This window comes from Stigmatopora nigra, chromosome 8, assembly GCF_051989575.1.
Source record: "Stigmatopora nigra isolate UIUO_SnigA chromosome 8, RoL_Snig_1.1, whole genome shotgun sequence".
Taxonomy (NCBI): Eukaryota; Metazoa; Chordata; class Actinopteri; order Syngnathiformes; family Syngnathidae; genus Stigmatopora; species Stigmatopora nigra.
This window is the reverse complement of record NC_135515.1, coordinates 1,568,708-1,585,514: the sequence shown is the minus strand read 5'-3', so window position 1 is coordinate 1,585,514 and position 16,807 is coordinate 1,568,708. Positions and strand designations below refer to the sequence as shown.

The window sequence follows — 16,807 nt, the reverse complement described above, 5'->3', positions numbered from 1 at the left end:
AACGGTTCAAATTTTCTGGTGCTATAATGAGTGACTGTGAAATAATTTAGTAGTTTAATTTTGTTAAGATCTAATAAATTCATGGTAGAATTTTGGGAACGCAAATGTTGCTAAAAATTCAGTTAAAACCGGATTCTTGCCGATTAGTCAACTTTGTCATCACCATTCAACAACAAAATGTATCTACAAATTACTATATGTTAGTTTTATTACTCTAATTTGATAAGATGGTTCATATCTTTACAAAATTTTAATTTATAGATTGTATAATAATTATTTCCCACATTTTGACATGGATTTATATGCTAATGTAATTTGAAAACACTTATTCAGACATGATTCTGTTCTGTTCCAAAGGTTGTAGGCAATAAATAAACATTTGGTCTGTAAACCGTCCAAGGTTCATAAATAAATATCTTGTTTGTTAACTATATGTCTAACTGGATAGACCAGTCACACATCTAGCAAAAAAGAAAAACTCACCGGTGTTCTTGTAGCTGCTGCTCTAAACTTCGAGGAGACTCCTTACAAAACATCTGGCAACTTGTAGGACTGCTGGCCAGGACGTTTGTCTTTTGGACACAAAAAAAGTGGCTATCAGATAAGTCTCTCATTAAATCAATTGGGCAAAAATGTTCAATCAATTGAAGGGAGTGAAAATGTAGTAGTGACTCGATTTAAGGGTGTTCTTCAAGAAGATTTGAGAGTTTACATCACATGTGTCAAAGTGACGGCCCGCGGGCCAAATCTGGCCTGCCGCATCATTTTGTGTGGCCCGGGAAAGTCAATTAAGAGTGCCGACTTTCTGTTTTAGGATCAAATTCAAATTAAGAGTATAGATGTATATTAAATTTCCTGATTTTTGCCCTTTTAAATCAATAATTGTCATTTTTTAATCAATTTTTTAGTTCGAAAATCATTTTGTAACATCTAAAAACGGATCTAAAAAAAGCTAAAATAAACATTGTTTTAGATCTATATAAAAAACTGAATATGCAGGGTTTTTAATCCAGTTCTTTTAATCCATTTATTAAAAAAAATCTAAATATTATATCTAAAATAGTCCAGCCCACATGAAATGGATTTGACGTTAACCCGGCCTGCGAACCAACCTTGGTTTACATCAAGCCTTGTTCAACTGTTACACCACAAAGTTCCTTCACTTGCTTACATTATTTTCTGAACAAGATTCCTATGTCCAAATACAATGTGACTTTAAACTAATGTCACATTTCTAGACTCTACTGAGATATCTTCAACATTGAAAGAAGTCCAACAAGTTCTACCAATGGATCAACATAGTTCTTGTTCATTTAGCATTAGGCGTTGTAGCTTAACATACCTGCAGACGATGGGTGAGAAACTGCGTCTCCAGACTCTGCCTACGGGACAGCAATGGCGGCTGCGAGCCCCCTTGGTATAAAGTGGGACCCTCCTGTTGCTTAGTTGCCTCCGTCTTCCAACACAAACAACAAGAAGTTCAAGCACAGGTTGTCAATGACTATACACACAAAACAAATCATCTTGCTTAATCAAGCCGTGTCAGGGCCCCGAATGCTTCTAGGCGTCGTTCTTCTAAGTGGTCTGTCCATAGCATGCCTTGCCAAAATGTCAGTGTTGACTGATCAGCCAGATGCCTTCCACTAAACGACATGTCCCACAGGGATTACACATTAGTTAAATAGAATGAGCGCGTATTAAAAGGAGGATGCCATCCTACACCCCCAACTCTATGAGCTATGGGATAGTGTCAAAGTGGCGGTCCGGGGGCCAAATCTGGCCCGCCGTATCATTTTGTGTGGCCCGGGAAAGTCAATCATGAGTGCCGACTTTCTGTTTTAGGATCAAATTAAAATGAAGATTATAGATGTATATTATATTTCCTGATTTCCCCTTCTAAAATGAAAAGTTGCATTTTTTTGTTTTGTTTTTAGTTCAAAAATTATTTTGCAAAATCGGAAAATATAAAATATAGTATAGATATATATTAAATATCCTGATTTTTCCCTTTTTAAATCAATAATTGTCATTTTCTATCAATTTTTCTGTGTTTTTAGTTCAAAAAATATTTTGTAAAATCCAAACATATATTTAAAAAAAGCTAAAATAAACAGTATTTTAGATCTATAAGAAAACTGAATATTCACGCCCTTTAATCCAATTTATTTAATCCATTTATAAAAAAGAAAAATCTAAATTTCACATATAATTTATATATATATTAAATATTATATCTAAAATGGTCCGGCCCACATGAAATGGAGTTGTCGTTAAAGCGCCCCACGAACCAACCAGAGTCTGACACCCTTGAGCTATGCCATTACATTATGAAAGATGGGGAACAACATGGTGGGAAAAAAGCTGGTCTTCTCAACTTTGGCTATTCATTGTCTGTTTTTGTTTTTATTTCCTGGAAAACTATGGAGGTTGTTCTCGTACAATGCGGCCTCGTGATTCCGTTTTTTTTCAATGCCCGTCTCTGCTATGGGTAAGACGGACTACTTTTGACAATGGTGGCATTCAGTTTTTGGCCACGGCTCTGGGCCTTGAGGGGGGGTGCCAGACACTGTAAACAAGACTCAGTTGGCCAGCTCTCGAGGGGTTACACAACAGTCGGTTGTGTCTGTTTTTGTTTTTTAAATATCGTATTTTCACGACTATACGGTGCACTTAAAAATTTTAAATTTTCCCCGAAATAGACAGGGCGCCTTATAATCCAGTGCGCCTTATATATGGGAAAATATGGTATGTGTCTAAACCAGGGGTGGGCAAACTTTTGGGCCCTGGCGGGGGCCACATTGACTTTAAAATTTAGACGGATGGGCCGGGTCAGCACAAGATACGATACATATAAAAAAGTGCATCTGTTAAGAGTACATATGAAACAAAAACTGAAAAAAAGGACTAAAGTATTAACATAGTTATGACTCATCATTAAACTAAAAAGTATAAAGTACTAAGTCAAGTAAAAAGGAATGTATTAGGAAAAATTAAAATGTCATTTAAAAAAAGATAATAGAGGGGCTATAACACACGAAAAACAAATAAGAGTGGACAGAGCTACTGCCACTGGCTTCCGCATGACGGCGCCATCTTGGGGGAAAAAATATTTGGACAACGTCAGCGGGCCGGATTAAAACCCCACGGGCCGGATGTGGCCCGCGGGCCGTGGTTTGGCCTAAACAGACTAGAGTGGAGCAGCTAAGGAAGTGTTACTGACCTCCAGTAGGTTGTGCAAGTGGTGCTGGGGTACCGGGTGGCCCATAGTGGTCCCATCTGCGGAGCCCATTTGCTCGACCAGCATTTGGACTTTGTTCAGTTCCAAGATGCCTTTGGTCCTCGCCAGGTTCTGGAGATGCTGTCGAAAGGCGACTAAACCTGCGGGAATAATTCTCAGTCAGATTTCACAATGGCCTCTGCTGCTGACGTATGTCACCGAGTCCTTTGGTGGTGGTGGGTGGCGTGATGGCGAATGCGTGCATGAGAGTGTGCGTGTCTGATAAGAGCCATCCAGTGGTGATGAGCTGTGGCTGGCTAACGATAGGACCTGACTCACTATGGCGGTGGGAGTTATTTCTAACCCGAGTCAGCGGTCTGACGTAAAAGAATCCGTTGTGTCAACTTTCTAAAGAGGATGAAAAAAACAAACTAGCTGTCAGTTTATAGCTGTAAAAACAAATGTTTTCAAGCTGGAATTGTATTTTGGACTTGTCATGTGAGAGAACAAAGATCAGGAAGGGTATTGGATGTCCAAAAATCTTCTACTAATTATTTGTGCAAAGGTTTTGATTGCTGTTTTTGTTTTAAATGGCAGGATAGGGGCATAGGCCAATGTAATTAAAGGTCGCTATGTGCAGTACGTGGAAATATGAGGTTGTACCATTTAGTGTTGATCCATAATTAGGACTTGAATGGAGGAGGTCTGCCCTTGAGCAAATGCCATTGCAGGGCCTTGTAATGGACGGAAAAACAAAATGTCTCCAATTGAAAATAAATAAAATCCAATCCAATCTGTACTTATGCCTGACATTAACGAGGTCCAATTCAATTAACCTCCATTTCAAGGCCCTGGGCTATTATTTGTTGCCATCCCTTCTCAGTCAAAATGGCCACGAATAACTAAACCTGAGTGCGATATCAAGAGTTCATTGCAGAAAAACATAAAACCGAAAGAAAAAGCAAGACGGGCCGGCTGCAGGGGAAACTGCAAAAAGGGAAGATGGCGACATATGTGGGTTGAAACCTAATATCGGCGGGTGATTCATGATGTGAATCAGACATCAGAGGGCCTGAGTGGAGGAGGTGGCGGCGGCTGGGAGGGGTGCTGAGAAAGAGAGGGTGGGGTGTGAGAATGAGCCAATGGGGAAGATACTATATGTGCCATATGTAGATGGTGGTATGTACAGTTCATGGGAAGGTGTGAAGGAAGGAGCAGCTTTAGCGGGGGTTGGCTGGCGGATGTCAAAACTCCCCTCAAACCCTGCCACGCCACCCAAAGAGACGGCATTTGACAGTTTACTGACACTTCATCTCGGCATCGAACCCGAGGCCTTCTGTTGTGGGTGATATTTTTGATCCTGTTGCGTATGTCGATGCTCGCCAGGAGATTGAGGGTGTGGAATTGTGTCGAAGAGGAGGAATGGGATACCGTGACAGGACGTTTGGTCGCCGGACAAATGGTGACAGAGAGTTTAGAGTTGAAAACAACTCTCAAAATTATATTCATGAGAAAGAGTTCAATATCTAAGAGTGATTAATATAATAGTACATTTTTAATATCTAACTGCTGTTTAAAATAGTAGTACTGTTTAATATTGAAGTACTGTTTAATATTGAAGTACTGTTTAATATTGAAGTACTGTTTAATATTGAAGTACTGTTTAATGTCCAAGTACTGTTTAATATCCAAGTACTGTTTAATATCCAAGTACTGTTTAATATACAAGTACTGTTTAATATACAAGTACTGTTTAATATACAAGTACTGTTTAATATCCAAGTACTGTTTAATATCCAAGTACTGCTTAATATCCAAGTACTGTTTAATGTCCAAGTACTGTTTAATATCCAAGTACTGTTTAATATCTAAGTACTGTTGGAAACAGCTCTGAAAATTCTATTCATGAGAGTTTAATATCTAAATATTTACTGTTTTAAACAGTACTCAGATATTAAATACTACTTAGATGTTAAACAGTACTTAGATATTAAAGTCTCTCATGAATATAATTTTGGGAGCTGGTTTCAACAGTAAACTCTGTCACCATTTAACCGGCGACCAAACGTCTGAGCACTACAAGCTACTGACCTTGGGTGAGGGACGTGTCGGAGGCACGCCGTCCTTCTCGGAAGCTGATGGGCGAACGGTTGTGAGCGTCCCTGTGCTGCGAGGTCAGGGCGGCCATGGCCGGGTTGGCGGGCCGAGCGGTCAGGAACGACGTGGGCGGGACGCGGGACCCCGTGCTGTTGGCCAGCACCACTTCGCCAAGCGACGAGGAGTCCTCCAGTAGACTGAGATCGCTGTGCACGGACCCCATATCGTAGCCCATGTCCGAGTCCATGCTTCCCGTGGAGGGGTTGTGACTGAGAGCGAATAGTTTACCTAAGAGGAAGAAAAACGAAAAAGCTCTGGCTAAAATGGAAGAAAAAAATATATATATGTTGGAGTAAAGATTGGATGACGTACCCTGATTGGACGTTCCCGGTTGGTTAGTGACCTCAGAGAGGGTGTGTCGCCTCTGGCCGAAACGGGCCGTCTGATAGGCTAATAGCATGTGGGGTGTGTCCTCTTCCGTGTCGGGCTCCTCGGTCTCGATGCCCTCATCAATCGACATTTCCATCATGTTGCTAGGAGACGAAGTGGAGGACTTGCGAAGTACAGTTAAGGGAGGCAGGGGGTCCAGAAGACAGCCATTTACCTAAACGGGGTTTACAAGACACTCTTTAGCTCTTTCAAATCCATTTTGGTACCCAAAAATAGAAAAGCTCAATCACTTATTTGGTGAAAAAGAAAGTAGACACTTTTACTGTATGAACCCCAGCAGAAAGAATCTTATAGAATGAAGTGAAATAACCGAGATTTGAAGTTTACTAATAGTGATGAAAAACGAAAATAAAGGCTAGTAATATTTTAGCCAATCAAACGCAAGTATGCCACATTAACTCCTCTTTTCTTTTTAATAATTAAATTCATTTTTGCTTGAGTCTATTAATGTGTTTATGGGTATAACTGACATTAAATTATGAGCTCATAAATGTTTTCTTCACGCTTTTACAAACATTTTGAGCTACTGTCTTTCCCCAAAAGAAAACACATACCAGGTGTTCTCATCTAAATTAAAGAGTACTACGTTCCAGAATGACTGGTTACCGTCAACTTGATAAAACCTGAAACATACCATTACATAACACCCAAAAAAACCCTAATCTGTTCCTGTTCCACTTACCGACTCATTTTTTCACGACCTTGACTAAATGTGTAAATAATAAAAGCCGATAATCCTTAAAAAATGTAGTAACCATCCCCAATTTAAGAGCACAACACTAAACTCTTTCAATGACAAATCCCCTTTTCTAAATGGCAACCTTGGAAGAGGGGGAGGCATTTCCGACATATGAATTTCATAAACATAACCACAGAAACCCATCATCATCAAAGTCCTAACTTCTCCATCTGTTTTCACTACTGCGCCGGGAACGGAATGTTGTTACCCAACAGCCCCCCCCATCACACACACACAAAATACACAAAGGGGGAAACAATCATAGACGCAGATGAGAAGAACAAAAGGATAAGGCTAAATCCTGGAGGGTAAAAAAAAAAAACATTGCAAAGTTAATGAGAGCAACAAAAACAACTAAAAAAGTATTAAAATTGGTGATCATGTCCAGCGGCTTCCTGTCAATGTGCATTTACTCAACAACACATTTAGTCCCATCATTACAGGAGCGCTTACATAACCGTACTCTATTCACACAGATAACACTGACAACACACACACTACCATGTCCCTGTCCTACTCTGCAAACCCCCCCCACACACACACACTATTTTTTCCCTGTAGAAGACGCCGTTAAAGACATATCAAAGAGTAATAAACAGCAAATAAATTTGTTTTGGCTCCGAAAAACCGCACCAGGCTGACTTTTCATGTAAACGTCTGCCAGCTCATGACAAGCCGGCAGCGAAAAGGTCAGTGTTTGGCACATGGAAAAATAAAAACACATTAGAAAAAAAGTACCGTATTTTCACGAGTAAAAGGCGCACCGCATTATAAGGCGCACCCTCAATGAATGACTTTTTTTCCATATATAAGGCGCACTGTATTATAAGGCGCACTATCTATTTTGGAGAAAATTTAAGACTTTTAAGTGTGCCTTATAGTGGTGAAAATAGGGTAATTGCTATTGACTTCTAGGTATGAAGCACTCACTACTACACAGTCACCTCTAGAGCCAGCCATTGTTGATGTTTTGGATTTTTTTGTATAAAATCTTGCAGTGGGGGAGGAGCTATACGATGGAAGATTTTGTAAACTAAGATGGCATCTGCATATTTAACAGTATTGAGTATTCAGTTCAGGCGTTTGTGGTTTTTTTAATATCCGAAAGTGGTGGTTTTTCGTTTTTGGTTTTCTGTTTTTTCCATATATAAGGCGCACTGGATTATAAGGCGCCCTGTCTATTTTGGAGAAAATTTAAGACTTTTAAGTGCACCTTATAATCGTGAAAATACGGTATGCGTGCACACAGGGGGTGCCGGGCAGGACGTGCAGCTGTCCTGGTGTCTCTGATGTGAACATTTTGGCTCGGAGCTTACATAAGAGGAAAGGACCAGTCATCTGAACTCTCACAGGTTGACGAAGCATGCGAAAAGAAGCATGACATGCGAGCACACACACGCCTCTGACTCACGGCGAGCCGGCTTATCAAAGCGAATCACTGTCAGAGCACATCGGGATAATGTTTCTGGACATTCTTTGGCAGGACCATAATGACTATAATAACTACATTTTCCATAACCAAAGCCGGATGTGAATGGACTGTCATATGGAGTTAGAGACCGTGTACACATACGCTAGGAGTTAAATGGTCTTTGCCGTCATTTTGTGGACGATGAGACGCTACATTTTTTACCCCATGTTGACCCTGGATGTGGAATTTTAAAGCCTAATGAGCGGACTGGCCTTTTGGTGTACATATGCAGTAATAATACAAATGTAAACTGAGGCAGTGGCGGAACAAATCCGTTTAGGGATTAGAGGAGGAGGGGGGCTTTAGGGAAGGGGTGTAGAGAGGGGGCGCTAGTGGAGATATTTGTAGAGGTTGTTGTAGCAAGGGTGCTTGTAAATAGTCTGATAAGTAACGTATTTTCTTGCATATATGAAGTATTTGTTGTAAAAAATAATGACTAGAATCGAGGGTACGGCTTATATGCGCATAAATTCCACTGGACATGCACGAAACTGCAAGACGAAACGCCATAATGCAAAATATTGAGAAAATGTAAACAGGTAAAACAATTATTTTGATGTCTATGAATGAAATTCAAGAAAAAAAAATATCGAGCATAAAACCTGAAAAAAATCACTCGGCAAGGTGAAATTGTAAATCAGGGGCCAGCGGCTTATACGCAGATACGGCTTATATGCGAGTAAAAACCGTACACCCTATTAAACGTGGTATTATAGAAATGCACATGATTTTTAGCTCACGCCAATAATCGTTTACATCCATAAAAATATGGCCAAGGTGAAGCCCGGTTGCAGCCACGCCCCCATCACCTGGCCACGCCCCCAACATATGGCCACGCCACCTGCACTGCGGCTTCAAAGTGAACCAACTCAATTTTTTGTGACATTTGGTGAGACTGCTTGAAATCACAAATATCTTAGTTTAAAAAATGACTGTTTTTGGACTTACTTTGGGCGTATTGACGTCCTCAGCCATGAAATTCTGCTCCAAGGTGCACGTGGGTTGGGCGAAGGCAAAAGCATCGGAGGCGGCTTGGGAAACGGCGGGGGACCGCAGCAGACGGACCCCCTGCGGCAGCAAGCCCACCTGGGCCGAGCCGCTAGACGACTACGGGGAGAAAAATAAATAGTAAAGTTATTCGGGGTCTTTCTTTTCCAACCACAGCTGTTGACTCTCCAATTACGACGAGGCAACAAAAGAAGCTGCCGCCATTGTTCAAATTTTACAAACGATAAATTGGGCGGTGGGTTTGGAGAAAGGAGAAAAGAATGTATAATCAAGTGGAAAAGATCAAGGTTGTCAAGACGAACAGGTGGAGAAATTCAATGAATAGACGGATTTTAGATGCAGGTGTGAATAAGGGGGCTTTGATCAGGATGTCATTGATGGATTATTCAAAAAGTACCTTGACGACGGTTTGCTCGGCGATGGTACTTGGTCTTCGTTGACGGGCGTCCAGTCGTTGTTCTACCGGGAAACTGCAACGGTGGGCCTTGAGCCGCTCTACCAGCAGGTAGTAGATGGCGGCAAAGTGGTTGTAGCTTTTATTCTGCAGAGACTGGAGAAGGAATAACTAAAATGTAACAAGGTTATTTATTTATTTTTCTCAAAGGAATGGGCTACTGATATTGGTGATGTCAGAGTCTGACTGAAGGAGACTACTTTTTTAATTATAGATTATTATATCTGACTGTTGGAATTTGGTAGAATTAATCAAAGGTTTGATGGTGAGTGTGCCAATGGGGATTAACAAAAAATAAATAAAAACCTTGGCTTTTTTGGACACTGTTGATTTTAATGTTATTTTTCTTCAAGGATGAATCAAGGTTGATCAAAGTTTTGATGTTGAGTCTGCCAATCGGGATTAACAAAAAAAACTATGGCTTTTTTTGGACACTGTTGATGTTAAAGCCAGATTTTTCAAGAATGAATCAAGGTTAATCAAAGTTTTGATGTCGAGTCTGCCAATTGGGATTAATAAAATGTATTAAAAAAACTTGGCTTTTGGACACTGTTGATATTTTTTAATGTCATATCTGTAGAGTCATATTTTTTCAGGAATGAATCAAGGTTGATCCAAGTTTTGATGTTGAGTGCCAATTGGGATTAACAGAAAAACAAAACATTGGCTTTTGGACACTTGCTCTTAAAGTCATATTTTTTAAAGAATTAATCAAGGTAATCCAAGTTTTGATGTTGAGTCTGCCAATCGGGATTAAAAAATATATTAAGAAAACCTTGGCTTTTGGAAACAGTTGATTTTAAAGTTATATTTTTTCTAGAATGAATAAATATAGATTGGGCCAATCGGGATTAACAAAAAAAACTTGTTTTTTTTGGACACTGTTGCTCTTAAAGTCATATTTCTCAAGAATGAATCAAGGTTAATCAAAATTTTGATATTGAGTGTGCCAATCGGGATTAGCAAAAAAAAAAAAAAAAACCTTGGCATTTGGTCATTGTTGCTCTTCAATTTTTTCATGCTACCGAGTCAGAAAAAAAATCCTATTTTCTTTTCAAACGGTGCATTGTGAGAGAAGCCAAATGTGTCTCTTCTGTCATTACCTCCACAGTCTTGTGCTGGTCGATGCCAAGGCTGTGCATCAAACGCAGAACCTGTTCGCTATATTCGCCCACGCCTGTCTCGCCCTCCACCGAGACGGGTTGCTTGTACAACAGCGTCCTCTGCACCGGAATATCCAGAGTCATCCACTTGTGCTCTTTGATCTGAGCAACGGACAGTCGTTTTGACGGATCCAGGACCAACATCCGGCGGATCAGATGCTCACAATCTAAGACAAAAACAGAAAAAAAAACAATAACCATCACCACAATGAACATTAAATGCAATTTCAGGTTTGGTCCTTTACTGAAAAGCAACATCTTTACATTCTGTTCTACATTCCTACTGTCTAAAACGAGACCTCCTGACATCTTCTTAATGGTAAGATGAGATTGACGTCATACACAGCTTAACAGGATAAAGGTCCCCTGCCTGCACCCGAAACGCCCTCAACTGCATTCCTAGCCTACCCACGGCACCCTTAGGACTTTTAGACTGCTTCTGCTGAAGCATAAACATGTTTTCTTTTGCTGAAAAATATTGTTTAAATAGATTTTTTTCTTTTTTATTCATTCATATATGCTCTTATTTTTTGCCTAAAAGCGAATTTAATGCTTAGCGAAGTTGGAGGGATGCTGAAAATACTTGTTTGGTATAATAACATGGGTAAAATTGAAGTAAATGTTATTTATTGGGTTAAAAAAATAAGGGAAATCCCTAAAAACCTCAAAAACTTGAAATCAGGGACAATGTAAGGTATGTTTTTTTTTGTAAATAACATTATGAGCAATTAGATTAGCATTTAAGTATGATTACAAGGAATCTATTTATGAATTTCCCCTGCTTGAATTTTGCTGGGAAAAAATGACCAAGTGTTTCGCAATGGAGTATAACGACAGACAGCCTAAAATTCTATTTTTGGAATTAAAAACGAGAACTAAAATGAATATGCATCTTCTCAAGGACCTCATTTAACTTGCTTATCGTTCATAGATGACCTCTAGATATTTGTTTTAATAATAAAAAGGTAAACATCCCAGGCCCTTTATCCTCACAAATATAAAAACTTGGATTTTAGTAGCAAGCGCTGTATGGTCATCGACAAATTGGTTTTTGTTCGTTGCCGCAGCTGTGTTTATAACAACAATGAAAGATGAATATGGTGCGGGGGGAACCAAGGTTGTGCACTCTGTCGGGGGACACTGCTGGGAACATGCTGATTGGCTGGCCGCTAGACTGGCTGACTGACACATTGCTCCTGGCCAGGATATTACACAACCAGACTGCAGAACAGAAGCATTCCAGTTAACGTTCATGGGCTTCAAGAGTTGTAGAAATTCACAAAGTGGAGGAAAATGCTTCCATCAAGAAGCCAGTACTTCATTATTAATTCCATATAAAGCAGCTTTCAAGTAAAATTGACGTTATTTTGCTTTAAATATAAATAATGTGGTCATAAACATTAAGAAAAAATAAAATTAAGCATCATTAACTGCAAAAAACAGCTTAAAAAATGCAAATATTTGGATTTATTGGATGGATAAACTGTCATACTAATTAATTTTAAGCAATAAGCGAATAAATATTTTCACTGACATTTTACACACTAATTTTATTTGAATGTTTCCTTCTTTTATTGGATAATTGCAGAAGATATTTCCACAAATTTACCCTGGATGAACTATTAAGAATGTGATATGAATCTTAGGATAGTGATGCTTGTAAATATGAAAATAATTTGAAGTGATCAATTGTTGCCTTTTATATTTGAAATTCTTATTAAGGACAAATTGACACATATCTTTTCTTATTATGTCATAGAGACATGAAATGTGGATATTTGTACTAAAAGGAAGGATGTGAAATATGAGGTATGTCGTAAGATTTATTAGTGAAGAAATTCCTTATTTAAATTATGCTCAATGACTCAAGTTTCAATGGTAGTCTGGTACACTGTTTCTGATGTATTTCAACCACAAATTTCTGTAATGTGGAGTCCAACTCGGTGCACTAACGGAGGAAGACCCCCCATTGGCTAAAATAGGATTCTTACCTTCTGTCATGAAGTATGGGATTCGGAACCTTCCTTCTAGTACCCGCTGGCGGAGTACAGGTAAAGTGGGTCCGTCGAAAGGCAAAGCACCACAGACCAACACGTATAGCACCACACCCATACTCTGGAAAAAGATACACCAACATATGAATTAGCTGTTAGGACATACTGTATTTTCACGACTATAAGGCGCAGCGCATTATAAGGCACGCCCTCAAAGAATGACATTTTTTCCATATATAAGGTGCACTGTATTATAAGGCGCATTGTCTATTTTGGAGAAAATTTAAAAGACTTTTAAGTGCGCCTTATAGTGGTGAAAATGCGATAATTGCTATTGACTCCCAGGTATGAAGCACTCACTACTTTACAGTCACCTCTAGAGCCAGCCATTGTTGATGTTTTGGATTTTTTTGTATAAAATCTTGCAGTGGGGGAGGAGCTATATGATGGAAGATTTTGTAAACTAAGATGGCATCTGCATATTTAACAGTATTGTTTCAGTTCAGGCGTTTGTGTTTTTTTTCATATCTGACAGTGGTGGTTTTTCGTTTTTGGTTTTGTTTTTTTTCCATATATAAGGCGCACTGTCTATTTTGCAGATAATTTAAGACTTTTAAGTGCGCCTTATAGTCGTGAAAATACGCTGAATGGGAAAAAAATTGCTGCAAAACGTCATTAATGACAACTCACCCAGATATCCAATTGCGGACCCTCGTATTGTTGACCCTCAAAGACCTCGGGGGCTGCGTAGGGTGGGCTGCCACACCACGTGGCAAGCGGTTCGCCAGGCTGGAAGAAGTTCCCGAATCCAAAATCTGCCAGATAAATTTCATAAAGTCAACACCAAAAAAACAAAACAATGGCTTATAATACAAAAGCTGCATCAAATAGTGAATAATCTTTTTAAATCACTTCATTTTTGACAATTTTAGTCATGTGGTCCAACTCTAATGACAACATTGGTTAGTTCATAATTTGACTGATCTATCATTAAGTTGTCACCAATATCAATTGAATCGTATAGTTTGGTTGGAGGGAGAAATTTGTGGCTTAGACTATCTGGCGCTACAGATAGTGAGATAGTCCTAAGAAGGATGGTTGGTTGAGTCATGTATTTTCTTTCCCGAGTGACTCAACCCAAGTTTCTGTTGCACAAACATGTCATATGATGCAGACAGGTGGTGTTATGCAGGGTACTCAACAACAACAAAGTCTCTTTGTAGTTTTTACCTCTTCCAAGGATTTTCGTGTCATGACTTGTAAAAAGAGATTATACAACAAACCACTTGACCACCAAGTTCCACCAAACTGAAAAATTCCTTCAAGAAATGTTGGATATTAAAAAAACACAAACGCCTGAACTGAAAGAATATTGTTAAATATGCAGATGCCATCTTAGTTTACAAAATCTTCCATCATATAGCTCCTCCCCCACTGCAAGATTTTATACAAAAAAAATCAACAATGGCTGGCTCTAGAGGTGACTGTGTAATGAGTGCTTCATACCTGGAAGTCAATAGCAATTACCATATTTTCACCACTATAAGGCGCAATTAAAAGTCTTACATTTTCTCCAAAATAGACAGTGCGCCTTATAATACAGTGCACCTTATATATGGAAAAAAATTTCATTCATTGAGGGTGCGCCTTATAGTCGTGAAAATATGGTAAATGTTTTTTTCCCCGTCTTAACACCACTAATGTTAGTCATAATTCACCCTCAATTTTTCATAGAATGAATTCTGGGTAAGATTAATACTAACAACAAAGCAGCTTAACTTTGTCTGAGTGCAATGTTTTTACCTTCTGCCTAATCTCTAAAAAAAACTAAATGTTCTGACCATTGTTTTTTCATAATTAATATGTGATGTAGACAATTACCGGTGGGTTGAAAGCATCTCTTTAAAATGGAGGTAATAACATCTTCAGATTGCAATCTTGAGAGTAATCGTAGAAACAGATGAGCAAACAATGGGCCAAGTAAATGTAGCCCTAAAATGGAACTCTCCTGGCTGTAATATGCTTCAGTCAAATGTGACCTTTTTGGTTTAGAACATTGCGGACAAATAAATGGAAACTGTAATTGAATGTTCTCAAACAGTTCTTCGGCTTTAAGTGCTGTCCAAACAATTGAGTAGCCTCAAATATTACTGCTTTCAAATAACAGATTTCCTCATCTCCACCTTCTTAAACACTTCATATAATTGGACACATCAGGGTAATAGTTTGATATTGGAAAGCAGTTAGAAAAAACAATTACCGTATTTTCTTAGATGTACGTCATATTAGTCGCTCCAAAAAACGGCTTATATGAGGGAAATTGTAAAAATCAATGATTTTAAGGCAATTTTAAGGGTGCGGCTTATACGCGGAGACGGCTAATATGCGAGAAAATACATTAAGTGATGAATTATCCATCTTCTTCCATGTTTTATGATAAAATACTATTGAGGACCTCCCTTAATGTGTCACTAAATTTGAAAACTCCAAAATATCTTTCCATAAATGGACTACTTCAAAGATTTTAATACTTGTCTTGCATGCCTACATCTGGTATTGTTTCATTTTTGGAACTTCATTGAATGTTTTGCCACTTCAAATACAAAGCTACAGTTTTCTTTCACATTCGATTTTGAAAAGAGAGCCTTCTTCATCTCACACGCAAACCTGAACCACTTCACAACACAAACGTGCGAATGACTAAAGCGGGTAGTTAATACATTTCTGAACTACGTAAGCGTTGACATCAGTGCGTGGCTGTGGATCAAAACTACATTTCTCCGCCCCCCAACGAGAGAATACTTGGTCACGCATGTCATACCTGCAATTTTGATGTTCATGTGATTATCCAGCAGCAGATTCTCGGCCTTCAAATCCCGGTGTACAATTTTGCGGTTGTGACAATATTCCACTGCTGACAAGATCTGCCAGAACTTCCTTCTGGCTTCTATTTCACTCAGCCTTCCGTGCTTTGCTAGGTAATCTACAGACAAACAAAGGGAAAACTGTTAGAATGGGAACAAACTAAGACTGTACAGGCTTTAAAAAAAAAACACAATCGGAAGTATTTCGGGACCAAACAATCTACTCGGTGACTGGCTAAGTCAAAAAGGGTAATTTGTTTTTTTTATCAAGTATAATATTTTTGGTAGATTTCATCAATTCTGGCCAACACGAATGAATGCAACGACTTGTTAACGTGACCAGATGTTTGGTGGCCCGGACATTTGGTGGCCCGGACGTTTGGTGGCCCGGACGTTTGGTCGCCCGGACGTTTGGTCGCCCAGACGTTTGGTCGCCCGGACGTTTGGTCGCCCGGACGTTTTGTCGCCCGGACGTTTGGTCGCCCAGACGTTTGGTCGCCCAGACGTTTGGTCGCCCGGACGTTTGGTCGCCCAGACGTTTGGTCGCCCGGACGTTTGGTCGCCCGGACGTTTGGTCGCCCGGACGTTTGGTCACCCAGGTGAATATAATTTTGAGGGCTGGTTTAACAGTAGATATTTAGATATTAAACTCTCATGAATATAATGTTGACTTACTTTGTAACAAGCTATAAGAATAATGATCAATTTTACACTTGAAGGGCGCGGTATAAGCAGTCATTGGTCACACCCACAATGGGGAAGACTAGATGGCTTGACTTTATTTCTCAATGTAATTAAAGATAGCATTTTTTTTAAATTGTAATATTAACTTCCACTGCATTGTCATCAATGGTCAATTGCTAACGTTAGAAAAAAAGGGCGACTGATTAGATAGAAGTTGGTACATTCCACAAAGGAGGGCATTGAGTGGCCAGGCTAGCTCGGATGCTTTCATGCAACACTGCTAATCAAAAGAAGCACCATGAAGGGGAATGTGTCGAGGAGGTAAAGAAGAGAGCGCTATAGGAATGTTAGCCAATTGTGGTTATAAGAGTTGGCAAAATTATAGCAATTAGACTGCTCATGGTTATTTTTCAGACATTTTTTTTATTCAATCAATGGTTCTCACGGTTAGACGAGAACACACCGATTAAATTTGGAGATGCCTTAGTCACATGATTGAAATTTGAGAATGTTCCACTCAACTGATTTCCTGTCATCACTTTTTTGTCACTGCTTTTCACAAAAGTTCCATTGTCTGTCATCACCCGAAGAATTCTGAATCAAAACCCATTCAAATATCACTCGACGGATATTGAAAGCATGATAAGATAAACAATGACTACAATA

At 39.3% G+C, this 16,807-nt stretch overlaps 1 protein-coding gene across 2 annotated transcripts in view; it reads right to left on the bottom strand.

The window, feature by feature from the left end:
- sik2b (salt-inducible kinase 2b) overlaps positions 1-16,807 on the bottom strand; it is a 33,083-nt gene that overhangs the window by 3,152 nt on the left and 13,124 nt on the right. For both annotated transcript variants that reach the window (XM_077722323.1, XM_077722324.1), the window contains 11 exons: positions 15,415-15,576; positions 13,284-13,408; positions 12,591-12,714; positions 10,540-10,766; positions 9,380-9,532; positions 8,923-9,081; positions 5,687-5,918; positions 5,309-5,602; positions 3,221-3,378; positions 1,343-1,456; positions 484-572 (listed from right to left, as the gene is read on the bottom strand). In XM_077722323.1, coding sequence (XP_077578449.1) covers positions 484-572; positions 1,343-1,456; positions 3,221-3,378; positions 5,309-5,602; positions 5,687-5,918; positions 8,923-9,081; positions 9,380-9,532; positions 10,540-10,766; positions 12,591-12,714; positions 13,284-13,408; positions 15,415-15,576 — 1,837 coding nt within the window. The remainder of the gene's footprint in view (positions 1-483; positions 573-1,342; positions 1,457-3,220; positions 3,379-5,308; positions 5,603-5,686; positions 5,919-8,922; positions 9,082-9,379; positions 9,533-10,539; positions 10,767-12,590; positions 12,715-13,283; positions 13,409-15,414; positions 15,577-16,807) is intronic.